The sequence below is a fragment of the Podarcis bocagei genome (genome assembly GCF_964188305.1).
Source record: "Podarcis bocagei genome assembly, chromosome: 14".
Taxonomy (NCBI): domain Eukaryota; kingdom Metazoa; phylum Chordata; class Lepidosauria; order Squamata; family Lacertidae; genus Podarcis; species Podarcis bocagei.
This window is the reverse complement of record NC_138139.1, coordinates 35,670,668-35,695,687: the sequence shown is the minus strand read 5'-3', so window position 1 is coordinate 35,695,687 and position 25,020 is coordinate 35,670,668. Positions and strand designations below refer to the sequence as shown.

At 43.1% G+C, this 25,020-nt stretch overlaps 1 protein-coding gene across 15 annotated transcripts in view; it reads left to right on the top strand.

Moving 5' to 3' along the window:
* RBFOX1 (RNA binding fox-1 homolog 1) overlaps positions 1-25,020 on the top strand; it is a 1,500,640-nt gene that overhangs the window by 373,504 nt on the left and 1,102,116 nt on the right. For all 15 annotated transcript variants that reach the window (XM_081170175.1, XM_081170147.1, XM_081170150.1 and 12 more), the window contains exon 3: positions 3,328-3,360. In XM_081170175.1, the coding sequence (XP_081026301.1) occupies positions 3,328-3,360 (33 nt within the window). The remainder of the gene's footprint in view (positions 1-3,327; positions 3,361-25,020) is intronic.

The window sequence follows — 25,020 nt, the reverse complement described above, 5'->3', positions numbered from 1 at the left end:
TATGCAGAGCAGAATCCAAAGATGTGAATAATCCAGCAGCCTATTCCATAAACTGTGCAGACATGCCTTTGTAACATGAATTTTCTTTTTTAACCCATCAGTATTTATTGATGTTTTGATGGTGTTTTAAACCATATTGTACTCCACCTGGAAATATTTTTTATAAGAGTGCACATTATAAATATGGAAATGTTTTCACAAGGGGCTAAGAAAACAATATGGATTGTTTCAATGTGATGGCAGTCAGCACAACATTAAAAATGAAATGCTACATACATCTATGGAATGGAATGCATAAGCATCCCAGGACTGGTTAAAGTGTCGCTGTTGATTTTGTGTGTGGCTTGGGGCTTATATGGGCAGGCTGTTGTTGTATAGTAATACATTTAAAGCAGTATCATGCCACTTTAAAGCTTCCTGGCTTTCCCAAAAGAATCCTGGAAGCTGTAATTTGGTTAAGGGTGTTGAGAGTTGTCAAGAGACATCTTCTTCTTCTTTGGCGATCACTTGTAGCCGAGGAAGATTGTCTTCCATAAACACAGTTTTAACGGTGGGTCCATAAGTGACTGTGGAGGCCAATTCTGGATCCACACGCCCTTCCACAGTGGGGACATTGGTTTCCGGGCGGGAGTTGATCACAGTGTGGATTTGCCAAGGGTGCCTTCCTCTTAGCACATTTCTCCCTTTCGTCCTGAGTTTGAGTGTCTTCAAAGTCCTTGACACCTTTGGTAATGGCTGTTCTCCAATTGGAGCGCTTGCAGGCCAGTTTTTCCCAGTTGTCGGTGTTTATGCTGCAGTTTTAAAGACTTGCCCTGAGAGAGTCTTTAAACCTCTTTTGTTGACCACCGGCATTATGCTTTTCATTTTAAAGTTTAGAATAGAGTAGTTAAAAGACATCTATTCCACTCAGAAATCTACAGTTCCCAGAGTTCTCTGGGAAGAGGTATTGAATGTTAAACCACTTCAAGGTAAGATCAAAATCCCACACTCACCGAAATCCTTTTTTTAAAAATAAAGTGCCATGTGAATGATGCAGAAAAAATTTGAAGCTTCTTTCACAGAGGAAGGAACCCTTGGATAAATCTGAGGAAAGCACTATAATGAATGGCACAAAATAAGATTTCACTGAGCAGCCAACTTAGGGAATCTAAAGCGTTTGAAACCCCAGACTGTTTCCTATTGAGGACAGGAAAGGAATGCCATACTCGTGCTTTGATTTCTCCTGACTACATTGTCGGCTTTCTTAAATGAGAGGCAGAGAGAGAATGTCAGTGAGAGAAATGAGGACTCTTGAAAACCACGTGAAAAGAGCCCTAACCAAAAAGAATGCTGGGAAGCAAAAAGGTCTGTAAAGGTGTGCAGCAGCCGACATGTGCAGAATGATCAAAGGGCTATGAAAGACACATCTCCTCCATTGCAGGATCTTACTTTTCATCTAGCTCCTCCAACAGGTGCCATGATAGCTGTGCCACTTGCAAGAAATGGCAGATGTTGCCGACAGAGAGAAGAGAAGGTGAAATGTAATGCACAGTGACAGTTTAGGGAATAGAATAGTTGTAATTAAAAACCAGGGGAGGGCCCTAGCTCAGTGGTAGAGCATCTGCTTCACATACAAAAGGGTCCAGGTTCGATCCCCAACATATCCAGGTAGCGCTGAGAGAGTCCTCCCTGGCTGAATCACTTGAGAGTGATTCTTCTGGTCAGTGTGGACAGCACTGAGCTAGATGGATCAATAGTTTGATTCAGCCTAAGAGAGGGAGGGGGGCTTTCAAATTTTAGCAGTGCCCTGTCTGAGCCCAAAATTTGGCACACCCACCCACCCGCCTTCCATTCTGCTCAATTCATGATGTCATAGTTGCACCGTCCTGCCTCTAAATAGGGATTACAAATGGGGAGAGTGCTGTTGTACTCAGCTCCTGCTCTGGGGATTCTCATAGGCTGGCCTCTATGAGAACAGGATGTTGGACTAGAGGTGTCATTTGCCTGATCTAGCAGATTCTTCTTATGTTCATAACTCCCACCATCCCTCATCATTGACCATGATGCCTGTGGTTGATGGAAGTTGGAATCCACCAACATCTGGAGCAGAGGCACCAGTTTGCAAGGGTGATTGGGGTGCCAGCACTGTGCATGTGGACATTACATGCACACAATGTCCCAATGTCGTACGCACGACATCAGGATGTTGGGAGGACCTGGGGTGGAGGCAAATGTGGTGGCATCACAGCTTCAATGGCAGATGTCTCCTCCCCCTGCTCATGCTGTCACCACCAGCAGAGGAATGCTTTGACCCTCCTTCCTCTCCTCAGCAGGAGGAGAAGAACAAGAAGGAGTCGGCCATTGAAGCCACACCATGCTTGGCTCTGTGCTCAGCCTCCTCCATCCCTTGATTTTTTTTGGACCATGGGGGGGGGTTCCCTCCCAAAACTATTGGTGGGAGGACAAGAGGGCTCTGCCCTCATGAGTTGGCTCTCCTGATCTAGAGGGACTTGTTATATTACTACCCTTTTCATTGAACTCAGCAGCTTTTGCACAACTGATAGTGGCACAGTTACATGTTCTCTAGTCCTATGCTACACATAATATTTTGAAAGTGAATGAAAAACAGAGCTTCGGCTTAGTATTTGCCTCTGGCTGCAGCTCATTCCTAATGGTCTGAAGCAACAGGGAGAAAGAGACCAATGAATGACCCCCGTAATGCTTGCTTTGAAAAAGTAGAGCAGAATATTGGCAAATACTTACACAGGCCAGGGTCAAGAAAAGTGGTATGCTTCTGAACACCACTTGCTGGAAACCTCAGGAGGAAAGAGTGCTGTAGTGCTTAGGCCTGCTCGTTGGCTTCCCAGGAACATCTATTTGGCCACTGTAAGAAAAGGATGCTGGACTACATGGATCTTTGATTGAAACTAGCAAAGCTCTTCTTGTATACAAGCTAATACTCTTGGCACAACACCAGCTGAGGCACAGTAGAGGACAAGATAGCCATTCTTCCCTCTGGGAAGCATGCACAGAGCATAAGGTAGCCAAGTCACTGTACTAAAGTCTCCAGCTTGAGACCCCTAACATGGGCATAAAGCAATAGAACTGGTTGTTTTCCCTGATTCCATTTTGACAGTTGTGTGTCACACTTTTAGAAAGGAGAAGACCAATTTACACTGAAGTTAAATGTTTTCACTTCCTCATCAGAATAGGAGAGAAGCTTGCTGCATCGTGGACATACCTCTTGCCATGACCCTCCAGCCACAATAGCTTAAGAGGCAATTAATCCAATTCCTTATTTGTTGAATCAATACTAATGCAATGTTTTCCCTCTCCTATAATTTGCAGGCTTTGACTGTTCTGACCGTCAACAACATCGAGGTAGGGAATTCTGGTTTGTTCTGACTGCATTTATGTCTCTGAGTGATTGAGGAAATCTGGCTGCCTGCGTACGATGGAATGTATACATTTAAGCTTTAAGGTTCTTCCTTAAGTTGCTTTGGTATCGTTGTATCAGGTTGTTTGGATTTAATTCACAAGGACATTATTTTGGAATAGCTTTATTCTTCTCTATCCTGTTTCAACTTTCTAATCCTCCACATTTCTGTAAATCTAGCAAAAGAGGTGTAGAGCATAACCTGCTCACACCATAATGAGAGCTATGTGCATGCTGAGATTCCTGTGGGAATATGGTTATAGGTACAGAATTAAACTTTCTGAAACTTGTGGCCATCATTTTATTTTGAGTTATTTTCTAGCCCCTGTGACTGTTAAAAGTTGCTTGCTTGCTTATAAACCTTATTGTGGGTGAAAAAATATAAGTCCTGAAGAAATAACTTTACAGGTTGTAATAATATAAGTCTCTCCTTGATTTATTGGCAGGAGTGGGGGTATGTGATTTGTGTGAAACATTTGCCCTAGTGTACCTTATCTCCAGGAAGAGAAACTGGTAACTTCTTGTTTACTGGAGCCAACCAGTGCCAATGGTAGAAGACCAGTTCGGTCCTCATAATATCAGTGTCTAGAACTGTGGCATTTCTCTTTTCCACATAGAAAAGAATGGCACACAGTCATTCATATGGAATAAAGTCAATGTGTGCACTTATGGACATTGTTGTGTTGGAATTAGAACTGATCCTTTCCCTGGCAACTCACCTCCTGGAAACCTGCTCCAATCTGCATAACTCTACCTGTTTATTGAATAGCCCCACCTCTCTCGAATGAGAAATGTGTGACCCTTCAGATCTTGTTGGATTATAACTCCCATCATCCTTGATCATTGGGCAAGATGGCGGGAGCTGATGGGAATTGGTGTCCGATATCTGCCAACCTTACTATCTGCATTAGAGGCTCATATAGTCCATTGCATGGTGACTCAGGTGACCCCATTTGTGGAACTACTTGTCTTTGAAGGTACAGTCTGGTGATTCCCTCCCCCCATCAGCTATAAATGTATCTATTCACACATTGTGGAGAAAAATGTAAACCTAAGCACAGAGGGTTTTTTATGTCTACAGCTGGACTATTTGAATGGCTAGGTGCTGTGTCTTTCATCTTGTTTAATTTAATGTGCATATTGTTATTTATAGTATGTTATTGGTACACAGCACAGGAATGGTCCAAGGCATTTTGCTCTCTGATGACAAGTTAATGCTGCTCTCCCCACTTTCCATATGCAGAAGCTTGGCAGCTGAATCTTACTTCAATACTGGCCAACAGCTGGAAGGGGCTGCCCCTGATACCCTCCAGTATTTGCTGGTGGTTGCCATACTGCTCTTAATGGTAGCACCATCCCTAACAGGGATGCCAACTTGAATAAAATATTGTGGGGGGCCCGGTAAACCCCACCCTGCATAATTGATCACATGATGCAGTGCACACACACCATTTGAATGGGAATGCCCATCAACTTTGTGGGGAGCCGGGCCCCTCAAATATTTTATTGTGGGGGTCAAAGCCCCCATTGCCCCTAGGAGTTGGCTCCTGTGAGCCCTGACATTGCCCTGGCATCCTCTGGGATAAAGTACAGTATAAAAGTACAGTGAATTAATAAATAAAACATCTGAAGGGCCGCAGATTCCCTGTTCCCTGTATTATAGGAAGACAGAATCCATATCCCTATTTTCTGAATCCTTCGTGGGAAGAGGGCAACTGGGGATAAGTGCATTACCTACCTGCCTCCACTATTGTCATGCTCACCAACCTCCACACATGGGAAGGCTAACCTTTGAAGTGGGAAGCTTATAGGGTTCCCACACAGTTTGAGAGCCTGGGAATTCAGGGTTGCGACTCACAAGTGGGGAGCATGCATGGAAAAGACTGCATGGAATCTCATGGAGGGTTGTGAGCATTTAGTTGGCCACTGTGAGAACAGGATGCTGTACTTGATGGACCTTTGGTCTGATCCAGCAGGGCTCTTCTTAAATTATTATTGGATAGTAACATGGGAATGGAGCTAGTGTGCTCATGTCCTCTGTCCCTCATCATGTGATGGTGAAAATATTAGGACCTGGGGTATGTTTCTGAGTCTTTGTGTGTTTCGCATGATGGCTAATAATTTCCCAGGTTGCTCGCATGGATCTGTATGTGAGAAGCTGCTGGCATGCTTTGAAAAAGAAATCTATTAGCTGCCATGTTTTTTCTTTCACAGAAGTAAGCTGTTAATTCCCTGTTGCTGCAATGGCCCAGCCACTGTGCCTTAAAAAAAATAAAACCAACCTTATTTTATTTCAGTGAACAGAGACTTCCTCATTTAAATGTAATATCAGTTGATAGCCTAGAGAGTGTTTCTATATGAAGCTGGCCCCAGCTTCACAGCAGGAAATTTGTGATGCTCGCTAAAGCTAATGTTTAACTATAACAAAATGTCTAGGTGACTGTTTCAGTCAGATAAATTTTTAATAGGAACCTTTGGTAAATTAAATTGCATTATTAAAGAGAATAGATAAACTTAGCTAGTTGCTTTAAAGAACAAGGACATAAGTTCACTTGCATTTGGAACAGGAATGACAATCTAATTCACTCAGATTCAACTTGAAAGTGATGTTTGCAAGCCTCAGACCTGCCTGTCGTACAAATATGAATGCTAGATTAAACATCACTGAGTATGACAAAGTTCAGAATTCTGGTAATCTGTGACTATAATAATTTTTGTGTTTCCATATGCTAACAAACTGTTTTTTTAAAAAAAAAATGGGAAAAATAGATGGGTTTCACAAACGTATTCACATCTCCTTAAAAAAAGGACACAAGTTTTATTTAGTAGTGGGGGCCAAAGAACCCATTTTGTTCCTGAAACATGTAATGTGAAATTAAGTGTCACTGTCCCACTTCAATCAACATTATTAGCTGCCCCCAGGAAGTAGGGGAGGTGATAAAATAATGGAGCATTTCTGCTACGAAACAGTGTAGAAAGAAGATAGAGAATTGCATACAAGGCTGCTTGGTTGGGGGTTGGTTGGTAGCAAATCAAATAATAATAGTTCAGCCTAGGGATGGATGAATCTTGTGAATATCGGTTTCATATAGTTCCACTATTAATTTTAAATTGTCATGTTTGCAGATATCAGTTTGTCTTTTTTTAAAAAAGGAAAGAGTCCTTCTTTTCATGACATTTTCTCAGTAGTTTAGTATGCATTTTTCCTTATATGTACTTTTTTTGCAATTTAGGAAATATGTACATTTGTGCAAGCAATTCCTCCTGCCAGAATGCATTTTTGTAAGTTAAATTAAACATTGCGCTTTTCTGATCATTCCATCACACCAGGCATTTCTGCTTGCCAGAAGGAACAACCCTCCCTCTTGCCCCCCTGTGCACTTTTCTGGGGGTTCTCCTGGCTTTCCAGAGTGGATTTGGAGGAAGGCACAGGGTACGGTGGTGGGAGGAGTGGGTGCCCTTACACTAGCTTCTGCTAGCAGTCTGGGTAGGTTAAATCCAGGCTATGACTTTTTGTACACATTTTCTGGTTGCATAACTGCACTACAAAATTCAGGGATGTGTAAAGTAGAACACAGAGGTGCATTTTAGCTCATGTATTGTTTCAGAAAATGTGTGGGTTTAGTTTAAAATGCAAGCTAAACTAAATTCCCCACCAGTACCCTATAGGGATGGAGGAAGACATTCAATGCAGTTCACGTTTAAAGGCGAACCTACCTAATTCACACTTTCCAAAGCAATGTGTGCATGGGAAGACAGTTGTCCTTTGAAATGTGCACTTCTCCAAATTTTTCAGTGCAGTTCTCCATCCAAAAATGTACAAAAATGCATACACTGGGGTAAGACATGCCTATAAATGACCGTAATACTGAAAATAGCATACAAAATGCATTATCTTAATGTGTATGTTAGGCAAAATTGCATACAAATTCACACTGAAATGCTGATAAATTTCCATCAGCATATGGTTGGGAGGATGGAGAAGTAGAAGCATGTCTCTTTCTCCCCTCCCTCATGAGGAGTTTGGGTTTGATATCCTGCTTTATCACTACCCAAAGGAGTCTCAAAGCGGCTAACGTTCTCCTTTCCCTTCCTCCCCCACAACAAACACTCTGTAAGGTGAGTGGGGCTGAGAGACTTCAGACCAATATGACTAGCCCAAGGTCACCCAGCAGCTGCATGTGGAGGAGCAGAGATGCGAACCTGGTTCCCCAGATTACGAATCTACCGCTCTTAACCACTACACCACACTGGCTCATGAATGGGCAAGGCTCCAAATTAATTTGGTCTCTGATCTGGGTTAGGGCACCATCAGATGACAACTGCCCCCAGAACACCAGATCAAAGGGGCCTCACACAGTCCTAATAAGCATGGCTTTATAAGGTCAGGCTTTTTGGTGTCTGAACTCCACAAGGTTTTGTTTTTTTTTAATGTCATATTTGGAGAAGGTAATCGTTTGGTAATATTTGCAAAATGTAAGAGCTTGTAAATTGCTTGGATGGCTTCTACGTACATCTCTTCAATTCAGAAAAGGGGAGCTGTACTGTCACATGGCTATGTATCATCTTGTAACTGAATGCTTGCGACTGGAGAATGTAGATTGGCTTTTTACAGCTTAAGCCTTGTTAGTCCTGCTATATAACAGAGGGAAATTCTCAAAAGCTATTGGCATCTCTGCCCTTTTCAATGGATTGAGGCAGCAGTGCACACAATCTTCTTAATTCTTTGTAACTCTCTGATTACTTGCTTCCTTGGATCCGAGGTCTTTTTTTATATATTCCAGGGTATCAATATGTACAAGCGCACGTCTTACTTTTGATAAGGGGATGCTTTGTGTAAAGGCTTCATTTATTTTGAATAGTGATGGGCTTCCATTCTTGAACGACACATCCCAAACCACTCTAACATCTGCTTAATCCGGTTTTGTACTCTTGGATAATTCGACTGTGCATTTTTTGCCAGATACTTGAGATATCCAAAGGAAGAACAGCAATAGTGGTTTCCCTCTCTCTTACATATTTCAAATAGCTTTTCTTTCAGCATTCTGTTATAGCCATACAATTTCAGAGAAAGAAATATCTGGACTAGATGCTGCCAAGTAATTCGGAGACCCTGATTATTTTTAACACACAGGCGTTACAGCCATTGACAAGAGTCGCCGCTGCAAGCCGCCAAGTCTCCCCTGAATAAATACCGGCTCCGCCTATACTGTGTCTTTTTAGTGTCCTTCTCCTTGTAAATATTCAAATTACACACTTTTTTATACAAAGAATATCTCATGCATATGGATTCTAATAAAAGATTGTTATCACAAATGGCTCCGCTCTCTTGTACAATAATACACTTAATGGGGCATGTTAATGTCATTACAAAGTAGACTTCTGAACAGGCTAGAATATGGCCATTTATTATCTAAGCCATGATAATAGGCAACATGTAACAATCAGATTTCAAGGCAATTCATCAATGTGGTCTGTTATGGGGGGAGGAAGAGTGTTCAGTCTTGTATTCATGAATCACAATTTCTTGGTGGTCATATCTGGATCCCGATCTCGAATGCCTGCTGCCCAACCCAGTTGTTGTGAAACTGGGCCTGAGCAGGACTGTCAGAACTGCTCTATCAGACAGGCAAGGCCAGCATGGTATAGTGGGCAGAGGGTCAGACAAAGACCTCACAGACCAGCATTCAAATCCCCATGACCATGAAGTTCACATGAAGCTCACCTTGGGACAGTCACTGCCTTGCTCAGCCTAACCTGCCTCACAGGGTAGTTGTTGAGATGAAATCATTGGGAGAACCATGTATGCCACACTGAGTTCATTGGAGGAAAAGTTAAGATATGAAATGATGATGATGTCAAAATCCTGGTAGTTACTCATATCACGGCCAACCTAGAGGCTTCATCCAATCTCTAGGGGTTGGCTACCCCATTCCCATCTGCACCTGCTGCTGTTCCTGCTGCTAAGGTTAGGAAAGTGGGTAGGCCATGTATTTTGGAGGAAGAAGAAGAAGAAGAAGAGTTTGGATTTGATATCCCGCTTTATCACTACCTGAAGGAGTCTCAAAGTGGGTAACATTCTCCTTTTCCTTCCTCCCCCACAACAAACACTCTGTGAGGTGAGCGGGGCTGAGAAACTTCAAAGAAGTGTGACTAGCCCAAGGTCACCCAGCAGCTCCATGTGGAGGAGCGGAGACGCGAACCCGGTTCACCAGATTACCACTCTACCACCAGTCTACCACTCTTAACCACTACACCACATTGGCTCTCTGGAGGATGGTGAGGAGAATTTAAGGGGAGGGAAGGAAGGAAGGAGAGGTGGATGCATGGTGGCCACTGGGAAATATTCTGTAGCTCAGAATTTGACCCATTCTGGAAAATTATGTCAGGGCTTTTAAAGCTCAACTCTCATTTGTGGGCTTCATTTGTGGTCTATTTTATGTGCCGCCAAAAGTTCATTCCCGAGCCTGGCTTCTCTCTCTGGCACTCAGCATGGAGAATTATGTCAGCTTTAGTTTCCCTTTCGTTTTTCCACATGCCATTTTCACTTATATATTCTGCATGCGTATTTTTTGGTTGGAGAGCTCACTGCAACATTTGGAGATGTGTGGATTTTGAAGGGTGGCAACATTTTGGCTTGAGTGTTGGTGTGGGAAACACAAGTGTATTTGCCTCATATTGAAAAAGTGAAGTAAACCTCTCTCTCAAGGCACAAATGTGGTTCAGATGGGGCTCCGCATGATGAAGGTCATTTTCAGTCTGACTGTGTTGCTGACATCCACAGGAGTGTCCTCCTAAGCCTTCCGTGAGACAAACATTGTAATGGAAGAAGGATTTATGCCTGTGCCAGGCAGACATTTCAAGCCATTTCCATGATTTGTGGTGCACCTCTTCCCTCAGGCTCATGAGCCCTGCACGAAACTAACTGAACACAACTTTGCCTGTTGTACAGAGCAAATGTACACAAGTTATCAGTCTACTCTTAGCTTATCAAGAAATGCCATTCAGAAGCTATGTTTGCGCTCTCTCTCTCTCTCTCTCTCTCTCTCTCTCTCTCTCTCTCTCTCTCACACACACACACACACACACACACACACACACACACACTTCCTTTCTTGGAAGCAGTAGGCCAAGCTTAGTAAGAAGGATACTTTAGAAAAGGCCGACAAATGTGTTAGGTTTTGGTTACCATTTTGCTTTGCTTACGCTGGTTGTGTTTTTTAAATCTCTGAAAGAATTGACGATTGCTTCACTGGCCCACTTCCTTAGTATTTGGTAAAATGTCATGACCACTGTATGGGGTTATGTTGGAGATGGATGGGTCATGCTCTTTGTGCACCAGGCCAAGTTTCCAAATGTTTGTTTGTAAGCATCTTCTGTCCCATTTCTACATTTATCTGTGATTGATTGATTGATTGATTGATTTAATTAATTTTGCTTTTAAAAAGTACATTCAACTTCATATTTTTTTCCTTATTAAACTTTTTTTTTTACAAAAGTGACTCACAATAAACAACATATAACATATATATTAAAACCAGCTTTAAAAAAGCATAAACTGTTTAAAGTACATATTGAAATGCTATAAGAATGCATTTTATTTGTTTTGAGCCAGTAACTGTATTACATAATTTGGGGAAGTGTGGAATCCAATGGATGATTATCATTTGACCAAATTTCCATCCTGCCTTTCCTGCCGTGGGAGCCCAGGGTGGCAAACAGCAAAACAGTAAAAACAGTACAGAGAAAATAAAATGAAAAATTATTTGAAACAAGAGCATTTAAAACATTTAATAACATTAGGTTGTATCCAATTCTGCAGAAGAAGTGTTCTGCTCACCCAGTGGGACTTCCCCTTCCTCTCCTCCCCCCCCAATTTTTTTTTAATAATTTACTGCATTTATATCCCACCTTTTCTTCCAAGGAGCTTGAGATGCCATACATTGTTCTCCCCTTCATTTAATCCCATTAAGAACTATGTGAAGTAAGTTAGGCAGTGACTGGCCCAGTGTCACGCAATGAAGTGGGGATTTGAACCCTGGTCTCCCAGGTCCTAGGGGACGCAGGTGGTGCTGTGGGTTAAACCACAAAGCCTAGGACTTGCCAATCAGAAGGTCGGCGGTTCGAATCCCCACAACGGGGTGAGTTCCCGTTGCTCGGTCCCTGCTCCTGCCAACCTAGCAGTTTGAAAGCACGTCAAAGTGCAAGTAGATAAATAGGTACTGCTCCAGCGGGAAGGTCAATGGCGTTTCTGTGCGCTTCTGTGGTTTGCCAGAAGCGGCTTAGTTATGCTGGCCACATGACCCGGAAGCTGTACGCTGGCTCCCTTGGCCAGTAAAGTGAGATAAGTGCCGCAACCCCAGAGTCGGCCATGACTGGACCTAATGGTCAGGGGTCCCTTTACCTTTACCTCCCAGGTCCTAGTTCAGCACTCTTAACCAGGACAAGGCAATCATAGTCATGTTCCAGGCAGGGCTGGGATGAAGTGTGGTCTGAAATCCCAGAGAGCTGCTACCACTCACTGTAGACAGTACTGATCTAGACCAATTCTCTGACTTTGTGTAAGTGAGAACTTCCTATACTCCCATTCTTTATAATGGATGAAAAGTATGGAACTTTACAGACATTCGTGCAGGAACCAGATCTGTAAAGCCAGATAAAATATAAGCACAGTAGTGAAATATGAGCTTGGAGAATAAGCACCTTTTCATGTCAAGTACTCAGAAAAGATGGCATGTATAATGTCATGAAAATAAATGATGTAAGAACACACAAACATGCACATACGCAAATGTGTGCAAAATAATTTATGGCTCTGGGAGTTTGCTGATAGAAGTGGAGCCCCAGTGAAAGCCTGTAACATCGCTAAACAAATAGACTTGATAATAGACAAGAATTACAGATGTTTCATTCATGAAGGGAAGTGGTTCTGGGGCTTTTGAATGCATTTTGCTTGTGTTGCACTCTGGGACATCGATCTGCTGATGGGGAATTACTGGAAGTGCATGTATGTGGGTGAGAATAATGCATGGAATTAGGATTCCTCTTCTGTGTATAAAATAGAGATGCAGCGGGGAGTTCTCTTGAGTCTGGCTGGGAAATAAACAGCTGGCATTCATAAATTTATTATTATTTATTTATTTCATAACATTTATAGACTGCTTGATTGTATAAAAAAAACTTTAAAGCGGTTTACAAAATGATGAAACCATAAAACCAGGAATTTTTTTAAAAATACATTAAAACATACAATAAGTTAAAATACTAAAACAGATTAAGATTCACACCAGCGTTTCTAAGTGTCTGCGTGGGCTTGTCCTACTAAGAACGTCTTCATCAGGCTCTGAAACAAATACAGTGAAGATAACTGCTTGATATCAATAGGCATGGAGTTCCAAAGTTCTGGTGCTGAATGAGTTCTTACAAATGCAGAAGAGAATGTATGCCTCAAAGAAGCAGAGCTTTTAATGTATTTATTTTTTAATCATATTTATTAAAATTTCCAATAATAACAGAATAGAAAAAATAGAAAAGATAAAGAAAAGAAAGAAAAAGAAAGACCAATTTTAAACCCTTATTTTCATAACCTTCTTTCTGGGACTCCCTCCTTCCCCTCCCGACTGTATTCCCCTTTCCCTACGTTGGTTCCACAAGTTCTCATTCCCAATTTAAACCTAATATGTTGTACCTATTAGCCAATTTAAATTACAATCTTAACATCACTCCTCATCTTTAACAAAGTAGAACAAAGATTTTCCCCCCAAGATCTGCCCCGTTTCCTTCCACGAATTCCCCCTTTTTCCCCAAAACATGTTAAATCAAAATACCAAAGTTATATAGAAAGATAAAAGATAGAAGATAGAAGAAGATTCCAAAAGTTGGTTACATAGCCTTTGGATTCTAGAATTCCCCCTCCCTTCCCCGGTTTGGATTCCCCATGTCCATCAGTCTGTATGTTGTCGGCCTGGAGGTCTCAAGTCCACAGCCAAATTTTCCTCAATCCATCTTGCCGGTTTTCTTTGAATTTGCTTGTTTTGATAATGTTTAATTTCAAAAATCCAGTCTAATAGAGGCCTTTAATTTCCCTTGGTCATTGTTGCTCCTCCCATTGTTCTTTCCGTGGCGTAGTTGGTCCTTTGCTCTTTTGTTTCTTACTTTCTCAGGTTTCTGTCTTGTTCAGCTGCAAAACCATTCTTATTCTGAAATCTAGTATCTCTACAGAGGTTTGTTATTCAGGAACAAAAACTTACGTCCAGTTCCTACCTTGTTTCAATAGAAAGATTCTATTGTGTTGTCACCTCTGTAGACAAAACAATATTTCAGTTTTGCTACTTTCCCAGGAGCTAAGACCAGTACACATCCCGGAGTAGTTTTCCACATACGCCACTTGTAATGTCCCAAAGCCCCTCTAGGGGGGTTGCAGTAACTTTGTGTCCTCTAATCCAAAAGTCAAGTTGTTGTTTCTTTTCCCCCCCGACATTTTGTATCCATATTTATATCCAATTGTAACAAAATTAACCAGCAAAATACTTGCAGCAAAGTCCTCTTTGTATTCTCAAGATTTGACAGCTACTTTGACAGCTGTCAAACTCTCCATCTCTCTCCGCCAGGTTCTCCGAATCGCCCCGGTTCCCAGGGGGGGGGGGTTGCCTTTTCCCTCTCACCCTCGACTTTCCTCCTCTAGCACAATTCTTGTAGTATCCCATCGTGGAATTGATATTTTTTGTCAGCAATAAACTTCTGAATCGATCTTGGTTTCTCAGTCCTTGTTTTAGCATACTTACAATCAGGGAGGGGACTGACTTCCTTTTTAGATCCCCCCCGCTCGTGCCGAATCCGAAAAAAATTCCTTTTTTTCTCCTTTTATACCCGGTTATCCAATTACTCACGGGTTGTTGTTAAATGTCCGAATTTCCAATGGAAGAAGCCAGCGCTCTCCGACGAATGGCATGCGGCTGCGCTCGGCAGGGGAAGCGATAGACTCACAGTACCACGCCGCTCCCCGGCACCCGATCCGTAGCCTTTAAAAAGGCTCCTTCACGAGTCGGGAGGGCGCTGACGGTACCAGCCGAGTCCCCATGTCCACGGGCTCCGTGCCCGTGGTTTTTGAGGGTCCCCGCGTCGCCGGCGCGGTAGGACCCAGCCCCTGCCGAGCAGACTCCCTCCGGAGCTCGGAGGGAGTCCGCCATTCGGCGATGGCGCCAACCCGGAAGTCAGAAGCAGAGCTTTTAAGACAGCCCCCACCAAACATTTACTTGGCTCTGTAGTAACCAGCAGGAGAAAGTTTGGAAGAATACAAACCTCCCCAGATCTCCCAAACTACAGTTGTACCTTGGAAATCAAATGGAATCCGGTCCGGAATTCCATTTGATTTCCAAAACATTCAGAAACAGAACCACAGCTTCTGATTGGCTGCAGGAAGCTCCTGTAGCCAATCGGAAGCCATGGAAGCCACTCTGGACGTTCGGCTTCCAAAAATCGTTCGAAAACCGGAACACCCACTTCTGGGTTTCGATCATTCAGGAGCCAATTTGTTTGGGAGCCAAGGCATTTGAGATCCAAGGTACGACTGTATTATGTGATGGACCGTAGTTTTGCTGCAAGGAACCAGATAGAAACTGGCTTTTTTATATATTTTTTTGCAAAGCTAGCTGCAAATATTTGAATATTGGATGGAATAGAAGCGATGCCAGCTGATTGCATCTCTGACTGCAGATTAAATGGAAATGCAACACAGTTAATTAACTGGAATTATACAGTGACACACAGTTCAATTTCTTTGGTTAGTTTTATGGCTGCTTTCTGAATGCCATCCAGTTTCTTTGCCTCGAGTGCAATTTTAATATGTGTAGATAAAAAAATTGTAAAGTTATCACTTTAATCAACATCTATTCATTCATTCTTTTTTGGGAGGGGTTGAAAAGATTTCAGAAGTATCAAGATGTCAGAACTGTGCAACTAATTGTCACAAAATTAGCAAAAGCTGGGGGAGGGGGAGTAATTGAGGGATGCAAGAAACATTGTGAGTAATAATAATACAAAAAGGGCAGAGCACACAAATATTTGGGTGAGAAAATATGATCAAGCATAGCCTAACTTTCTTACTCTTTGTTTTGCAATTGAAATATAGGAATGTATGAAACTGCCTTGTCTCGTCCACACCCTATATTTTGAGTGCTATGCTGCTACTTTAAACAATCATGGCTTCCCCCAAAGAATTCTGGGAGCTGTAGTTTGAGAAGGGTGTTGAGAATTGTTAGGAGATCCCTATCCCCCTTCCAGAGCTACAATTCTCAGAGTTTCTTGGGGAAAGGATTGCCTGTTAAACCACTCTGATAAACCACTCTTTGAGCGTAATACGGGGTCTCCTAACAACTGCAGAAATCGATACCATGGTTGCAAAGAGGGGGGAGCCATTTTCATTCCAGCAAAATAATGTCCAGGGTGAGTTGTTCAATGTACAAGAATACTGTAAACCAAAACTGTGATCGAAAGTCTGAGTGTGATAGATATTCTGTGTGCTACCACATGAGAATAACCAAAACAGCAGAATGTAATAGCTTTGTGAAACAGAAATGCAGGGCCTCTGGGGGCACAGCGAAGGTGTGTTTCAAGTTTGCATTGTACTTCAAAATGTGACAAGCTTTTTTTTAAAAAAACAACTCACCAGTGTTGAAACAGAAATTCTGGTCATTTACGTATTTAGAGATACTACACCCACTCTTTAATGGGGGTAAATTTGTAGTTTCTTAAGGGGAATGAGAGTTGTGGCATATTAGAGGCAACACCTACATCCTTCGAGTATTTTTTTCTTCATCTTCAACCTGACCGCGAAGCCCTCTTGATAAATTGGTCCACACATCCATGCACATCTCTGAACACCGCTTCACTTGACTAGAATATGCTTAAAAGCTGTTCCTTATTCTTTTGCGTTGACTCCACTAATTGGAAATTCTGCATACCTGCCCTGTCAGTGCAGTTGTGCTTCTGAATATTACTGTATTTTTCCGTGTATTGGACAAACTTGTTTTACTCAAAAATTAAATGAAAAAACTGGGGTCATCCAATACACGGATAGTAGCATTGGGGGGGGAGCACTGCACTCGCAGCCATTCAGTTGGCGGGAGCACAGCTTTCCAGATGCCACAACAAGTGGGAAGAGATCTGGGGGGGGGGGTTCTGCCCACAGCTGCATGGGGGGGGGGAGAAGCTGCGCGCCGCCAGCCAGCTCTTTGGCGGGAGTGCAAATTCACCCGATTCCACTGTGCATGGGAAGCACCCCTGGATTGTTTCCCGTGCATGGTGGCATCAGGGGAGGTTGCGCTCCTGCAAACCGGACAGTTGGAGGGTGCGTAAATTCACCTGATGCCGCTGCGTGCGGGAAATGATCTAGGGAGTGTTTCCTGCCCTCACCTGCATGGGGTTTTCATTTTCTTAAAATATAGTTCCCCCCAAATGGGGCCGTCTTATAGACGGAAAAGTACGGTAGTTGTTGGGAGGCTGTGGTTGTGCTCAAGTCTTCCTTGCAGACTTCCATAGCCAGATGGTTGGCCACTATGAGAACAGGATGTTGGAATAGGTAGTCTGATCCGGTAGAACTCTTAGAATCATGTTATGTGATGTCATGCTATTGGGTGCTGAGGGATAGCTCAGTTTGTAAGCATGAGACTCAGTTTCATGGTCATGGGTTAGAGCTCTGTGGTGGATGAAAGATTCTTGCATTGCAGGGAGTTGGACTAGATGATCCTTGTGGTCCCTTCCAACTCTACATTTCCATGATTCCATGTTGTGTTGTGCTGTGCTATCTTTTTTTAAGTTCTTACAACATAATAATGTCCCCTCTCACTGCATCCATGGCACCTTCAACGTACAGGCAACTCTCAATTTACGGATATTTGATGCACTAACAACCATGCACACATGTGTCATGTTTGAAACTGGAAGGGGGTGGAACAGGGGCAGAATTGGGGTGGAGTGGGGTAGGGAGGGGCAGAGGCAGGGGCAGAATGGGGTGAGCCAGGCTTACATGCACTCTGCAGATGCACACGATGACCTGGAACACAACCCCTGTGCAAATGAGGGGTTGTGTGTAATCAGATCACACATTTTACTGTGGGTCATAATCTGTCTGTTCGGACATTTGGCCCAGGAATAAGGCCATTTCCACACCTATGGTGTTGCAGGAAGGAGGATTTATTTATTTGTACACATCAATACCCATGTACACATGATGCCATTTCATGCGTGCATATTCCAGAGGCTTGAGATTATTCCCCTCCAGTTTCCCTGTCTTCAGTGCTGAGCTGAAAGTCTGAATTGGCCTCAAACACTGGTAATCCCAGAGGTATGGAAACCACTGGTAGTAAGTCTGCAGCTAGGGTGAAAGGATTATTCCCATCAATAGTGCAAATACATTCCTTTATGGCCCCCAAGAGAGATCCTGGAACTAACTAAACCTTGATAAGTCCTGGCTTCAATTAAACCTGGGGCTGGAAACGAAGCATGTTTCATGACAGGTCACTGAAAAGCACCAGAGAGTGAAACTCAAAATAAAATGGAAGAAGCACTGCAAAGGGATCAGCTATAATAGAGTTTGACTCTAAGCTGATATTAAACTTTATCTCCTTAATGACAATTAGAGGCAAAAACTGCAGAGCAAACTTCCTGTGCTAAACTGTGAACAAATGCTGGAGATATGTATTGTATGTATGTATGTATGTATGTATGTATGTATGTATGTATGTAGGTGTCTTCGAGGCATTGCACATCACTCAAATGAATGGCTCTGAGCAACCTCTCTATCCAATTGGATACAGAAATTTGATGGGGGGAAGTTTTTCTCCCTCCCTCATAGCATTAGAATGTGGAGACATCCAATGGAAGATTCAGTACTAATAAAAGGAAAAACTATGACACTCATTCCTACTAGAGGCAAAGGTGGTCACCAACTTGGATGGTTTTAAAAGAGGATTGGACAAATTTATAAAGCTGATAACCGTGATGGTTATGTTCTACCACCACTGTCTACAACATCATGCCCTGAATACTGGTTGGTGGGAACCATAGGAGACAGTGCTGTGGCACTCAGGTCCTACATGAAGGCTCCCAATAGGCATCTAGAGGGCCACTGGCCTGATCCTGTAGGCTTTTCTTGCATTCTTATGTTCTATAGGAAGTCGACAAGCAAGACCTGAGTGCAACAGCATTCTTCCCACTTGGGAAGCCCAGCAAGTGGTATTCAGAGTTGAAAACAGAAAGGGGATTAATGTTCTTGATGAACTTTTTTAACCAAATAAATAGACTGATGCAGAAATGTGGAGAACTGAACTTAAGATTGGAAAAATGAGGAAGCGAGAGAAACTGAAATTGACAGATTCGTCCATTCCTAGTGTGGACATTTTGAAAAAGAAACAAAAATGCAGCCATCACACCTAACAGGAACCCTACAGAGTTTACAGAGACACATTTACATTGGCATTCATCAATCCTCTGACCTCCATATATTTTGGACTGCAATGACCCAATGAGCGTTGGTTTTGGGTGTTGCTGATGCTGCATAATTCCCAGCCGAATCATTTCACAGTCCAAAACATCTGGAGGTCACCAGGTTGGTGAATGCTGCACTGCACGTAATTCTAATGCCACAGTAATGTGCAGGCCCTTCTTCCCTCCCACCCCCCCACTCCACCCATCATGATAAGAGGGATTGTACAGCATCAGCAACACCCAAACACAGCGCTCCTATCAGCCCTTGTGCAGAATGTCAATGGTCTAATCAAAACCAACCTGGCAGCTTATTAAATGCCATGCCGGCAGATGATATATTGTAATGCAGATTCTCTTGATGTCTGACAATGCATCCCAAGAGGTGGGGGCCATCCATTTCAGCCATTGCAATGCAAATCATGATAATCCAAAGCCTATTTCCTTTGTGGGGTCTAATTTTGCACTAAGAACCAAATAATTTACAGCAACAGGCTGATTAGGCAAAGCATCTGAACACTATACCTTAATAAGTCTGCAGAGATGATACACATGCTGACACACTGACAGCATTTTAAAATAAATAAATAAACAAATAAATAAATAACCCAAACTTCCAGACCCCATGTTAATGTAATCTACAATTTTCCTCCCAATTGTGCTATTTGTTATAAATTACTATACATTTCCATACACACTCCTATGGAATGGAAATAAACCTGGATCCAAGGCTGCACTCTGATGCACACCTGCCTGAGGTTAAAGCCAGCTGAACTCTGGGATTATCCCCTTCTGTATTCACAGAAGGAGAATCAGATAAAATTTCTCATGGGAGTAGTTTCGTCTTGGATCTGGGATGCAGTGAAATTTGGCCTCTGAAATGGGCTATCTTAGAGTGGGGGGCATGCAGTTTGTCACCATAGAAGGCATGGTTCAGGGAGGATGACAGCTCACTAATAGTAGTAGTAGTAGTAGTAATACTATACTGCCCTTTATCTGAAGATCACAGGGTGGTTTACAATATAAAAACACAAAAATACATGCCCTAATAACAAACATAAACAGTAACAAATAACCCCCACCCCCAGTTTAAAAGACCACAAATTGTTTAATTATCCAAAGGCCTGGGAGAAGAGGGATGTTTTTGTCTGTCGCCTATAGATATGCAATGAAGGTGCCAGGTGAACCTCCCTGGGGAGAGCATTTCACAGGCGAGGAGCTGCTGCATAAAAGCTTCATTTTCTCCTCTCATGACAGATGTGGGAGCCAGTGGCGTAGCGTGGGTTGTCAGCACCCGGGGCAAGGCAAGTAATTTGCGCCCCCTAACCCATGGATTTGCGCCCCCTAACCTGTGGATTTGCACCCCCTAACCCGTGGATTTGCACCCCCTAACCCTAACCCCCAGATGTTGCGCCCGGTGCGGCCGGCCCCCCTGCACCCCCACGCTACACCACTGGTGGGAGCCGGAACAGGTCAGCAATAACTCACATGGCTTCAGTGACGTTAACTCTTTATTCAAAGAAACCAGGCAGCTCTTAGGGCAGGCCTAGTGAGCACAGCAGCTGTTTCCGATAGAACTCTCCCCTGAGGCAGTTTTGAGGACTTAAGGTCCCCGCCTTCCCACAGCTCCCTAAGGCTCCTCCTTCCCCAGTTCCTTTCCAAGCAATCTGAGGCTCCATCATCTTGCCTGTTGTTCCACCTCTTCATGTTTCTTTGGTTTTCTGGGAGACTGGGGTGGGGTGGGGTGGGGAGCTGGTCCCAGCAGGAGGGGGAGACCCCCCTGGCTTCTTCAGCAGCCTGACTCATCTCTGCCTCTTGTCCCAGCCTCCTCTTCTGCTTCTTGTTCTGGACTGCTCTCTGCCACAGAGTTTTCCTGCTCACTAAACCCTGCTACCTCTTCAGCTTTTTGACACTTCCTCCCAGTCTGCTCCTTCTTCTTCTATCTGACTGCTCACCGTCATCCCACCACCAATCCCCAGGCTCTGAGCTTCCTTCCCTTGCGGGATGCCCAGGAGATGCCTCCCACGACTCTTCTGCATTTAGCCAGTCCATAATGTCTCATGATTTTTCCACTGCCAATACATTGGAAGAAAAACAACAGCTATCTGTTGGTATATGAGCCTCTTTGGTATTTATTGTGTTTCACTCGTAATGTCCTGGGTTTTGCATCCCTTTGTGGTTGTGGGGAAGTGGTGGACTCCACAAAAATCAGGAGCCCCCAGTTTGGGGCGCATAGGATGCAACCCTAATGTGAATACATGTACAAATGATAGCCAATGCCAATCTACTACTCCTGTTCTGCTTCCCTCTATATGCAGCTAGAAGCTAAGGAGCAGGGGTAGTTGGCATGGCACCCTCCAGATGTTGCTGGACTACAGTTCCCATCATGCCTGGCCATTGGTCACACTGATTGCGGCTGATGGGAGTTGTAGTCCAACAACATCTGGAGGGCACCACACTGGCTACCCCAACTATACTAAAATCTAAAATAATTGTACCTTATCTAAAAAACAAATATATTTCTTAGGTAGTAGTAGTAGTAGTAGTAGTAGTGATTTATTATTTATACCCCGTGTAGTAAAGTTATCACTGTTAGAAAAATCATTCCTTGGTCAAGTAAAAGAATGTGGCCTTGTGGGTATTTTGGCAGCCGCAAGGACCCTGGGAAAGGGAGTTGTGTATCTTTAAACCCAGACTTTTTGGCTCCTTTCCATGAGAGGTTTATGGGAGGAAAGGAGTCCTTGATTTATTGAAAGGTTTGACACCTGGGTTGGGTGGTGTGAACTTCTTCCTTCTCGGAGGTTATTTGTTTTCAAATTGCTGAGAATTGGGGATCTGGTTAATTTCCACAGGTGGGAGGAAGATTCTTTGATTAAGGGTTCAAACCTAAAACTGACCCAGCTGCAAAAGAGTGAACTGATCAAATTAAGACCCTTGATTGGCTAAAAGTTACGACGCCAAGTCAGAATTGTGGATAAAAGGATCAAGGGATGTTTTGTGTTTTGCTCTCTGCCATTGCTCTGCAACTTGCAAAGATGCCCGGCTGTAACTTCCACCGATAGCCGTTGTTTCGTCCTTTTGAAATGGAAATCCTCAAACATCTCCATTACGCAACAGCCTGAAAGGACTATTGACTACTCTAAACTGTGTTCCTTTGTGAGTATGTAAAGCTAGTGATATTATACAGTGTTTTTATTTTAAGTTTGTAAGACTCATGAGATGTGCCTGTTGATTTTCAACATGTTTTCTGTTACTCTTTTAAAATAAACTTTTATAGTAGAACCGGTTGGTATTTGTGCCTTTTCCGAGGGAATAGCTAAATCCAAGCCTTCCGCTTAGTTACGCTTTACCGAGAGAATATCTGCCTGCAAGCCTGTGGATTCAGCTTGTAGAGAGGGGGGAATTGCCAGGTAAATGAGACACACCCTTCTCCCTGGGATGTGACTCTGGGTTCCCCTGGACAAAAGGGAGTGGTGGCAGCCCTACCGGTGTAATTTCGGCCTGTGTTTTTGAAAAGTAAAACCCTCGCCAACCTGCTCAAGAAACCTGGACTGGCCGGAGAGCAAAGTCAGGTGATGGAGGGGCAGTTGGGGGAGCGGAGCTTTACTACACCCCGCCATTCTGGCTGGGTTTCCCCAGCCACTCTGGACAGTTTCCAACAAAAGATTAAAATACAATAATTCAACAAACATTAAAAACTTCCCTAAACAGGGCTGCCTTCAGATGTCTTCTAAAAGTAAGATAGTTGTTTATTTCTTTGACATCTGATTGGAGGGCGTTCCACAGGGCGGGCGCCACTACCGAGAAGGCCCCCTGCCTGGTTCCCTGTAACTTCGCTTCTCGCAATGAGGGAACTGGCAGAAGGCCCTCGGCGCTGGACCTCAGCTGACCTCAGGCTAAGCGATGGGGGGTGGAGACTCTTTTTCAGGTATGCTTAGAGTTCCGACCTGAAATTCTACTCAATAAATATTGCTGACAACACAGTTTCTCCTCCAGGTTCATATTTGAAGGAAATATTATCTTATTAGAAATATTAGATCTTGTTCGTCTTCGGCCAACAGCCTCTAAACATGACAATTTCCTAGCAGTTTTTAGACTGTGAAAGGTGTAACCATTTGCTTCCTATGTGTGTTGCTCTGATAAGAATTTATTACGGGACCACAGGGAAATGTTGTAACATCTATTAAAAAAAGTTACCATTAATTTTGTGGAATTAGAACATCGATTTAATTTGGCCTCCTTTAATTGATGTTAGGTAGCTTGGGAACTAATGTCCTCACTTTGCAAACGCACTTAATCACTTCCTGCTGCAAAAAACCTTGAGCATTACCCCCCTCCTTCCCAGTACACACATACCCCACCCCCCACTACCCTGGACAATTCTAGGGTTAAAGCTTTAAACTGATGAATTGACAGTGGCTTAGTGTAACATCCAATGTCCCTTCTTCCAAAAAAAATATTTATATTTCAAAACAAGATACAATAATTTGAGTCAGATGATTCCACCAGAGGCTTCTTCTTTAAATACACTTTATTTGCTCATGTTTGCAGAGAAATCCAGCTTGATAGAGTTTGCTTCTTTAAACAGAAACATCCCAAAGCATGAAGCCATGTTAGCAATCATCTGTAATGGAAGATATGGTTACAAGTTGCTAGGGTGAGCAAAGAAAATCAAGAGAATTCATTTACTTCTGTGCATTTTTAAATTTTATTTATATGCATGTTACTACTTTCTCCAGAGGTTCCAATGAGCACAGCCTCTCCTTGGCTTATGCCAATAATGGTTTTTAGGGAGATGGGAATTGGGGAGGGGGATTTGGTTCGTGTATATTTTAAAGTGAACCTACCTATTATGTACTTCCTTAAATTAAACAAAAACATGGCAGAACAGCAGGAATGACACCTATCCTTCAAAATTTGCACATCTCTGAATTTTGTAATGAGTTTCTCCAACCAAAAAATGTATACCAAAAATAAGTGCATTGGGGAAAGTGGGTATTCAAATACATATATTAATGGCAATAACAAACAAACATGAATTACATTATGGGAAATTGCTTGTGATTTTTTTTTATTGGGTGTAATTGCTTGCAAAAATATGCCTATTAGGGTAAACAAACACTAATATACAGATGAATTTCTTGAGTAATTAAAAAAAGAAATTGAAAAGTGATGTAGAATTTCAGATGGGTTGGGGAAATCTAGAAGTGAGAGTAACATACAGATTTGTGCATCCTTTGTGAAGGAAAAGCAGTGTCCTAAGGGATTTGCAATTGGTGTGTGTGTGTGTGTGTGTGTGTGTGTGTGTGTATGAAAATTCTGCACCCTGCCCAGCTACCAGGAAAATATTGTGCCTTACACTGACATACCCTCCAAGTGTTTCAATTTTCCAGGGACAGTCCCAGAATTATGAAAACCACCCCAGCTTCTGATCTGATCCCGGAATGTCCCTATTTCCCCTGGCAATGCTGCTGCTGAGCTCAGGGAGGAGGGCAAGCTGACAGCAGTGGCAGTAGCAGCTGCGAGAGAGCATCTTGTGTCTCTGTGAGCTCTCCATGGCCGTTGATGCCAGCCTCCTCCCCTGAGAAACTCATAGCTGGAGAGCAGGCAAGGAAGATGAGAGGTTGCAGCTGCTGAGGCCCAGCCCCAAGTGATGTGCCAGCTCTGAGGGGTAGGCAGAGGGCAGGGCCAATCCACCAATTCCCACTGGTGCATCACTGAAGCCCTAGCCTCACCACCATCCTGCCCCACCTCAGCCCCATAAGAACATAAATGTAATCTCAGAATGTAGAGAAAATTGAGTGGGGGGCAGAGGGAAACGGGGGAAGGGGCAAAAGAATATTACCTTCAATTGAGGATATAAATGATAAATATATGTGGGGATGGGGATGATGTGGTGTTGGCTTTGGTATATTTGCATTGTGATGTAATACGGAATAAAATTAATTTGTTTATTTTTTAAAAGAACATAAGAAGGGCCCAGCTGGATCAGGCAAATGACCCATCTGGTCCAGCATCAAGCTCTCACAGTGGCCAAGTGGATGCTTATGGGAAGCCTGTAAGCGAGTTTTGAGTGCAAGAGCTCTCTCGCCACTCAAGATTCCCAGTCACTGGGCCACTAG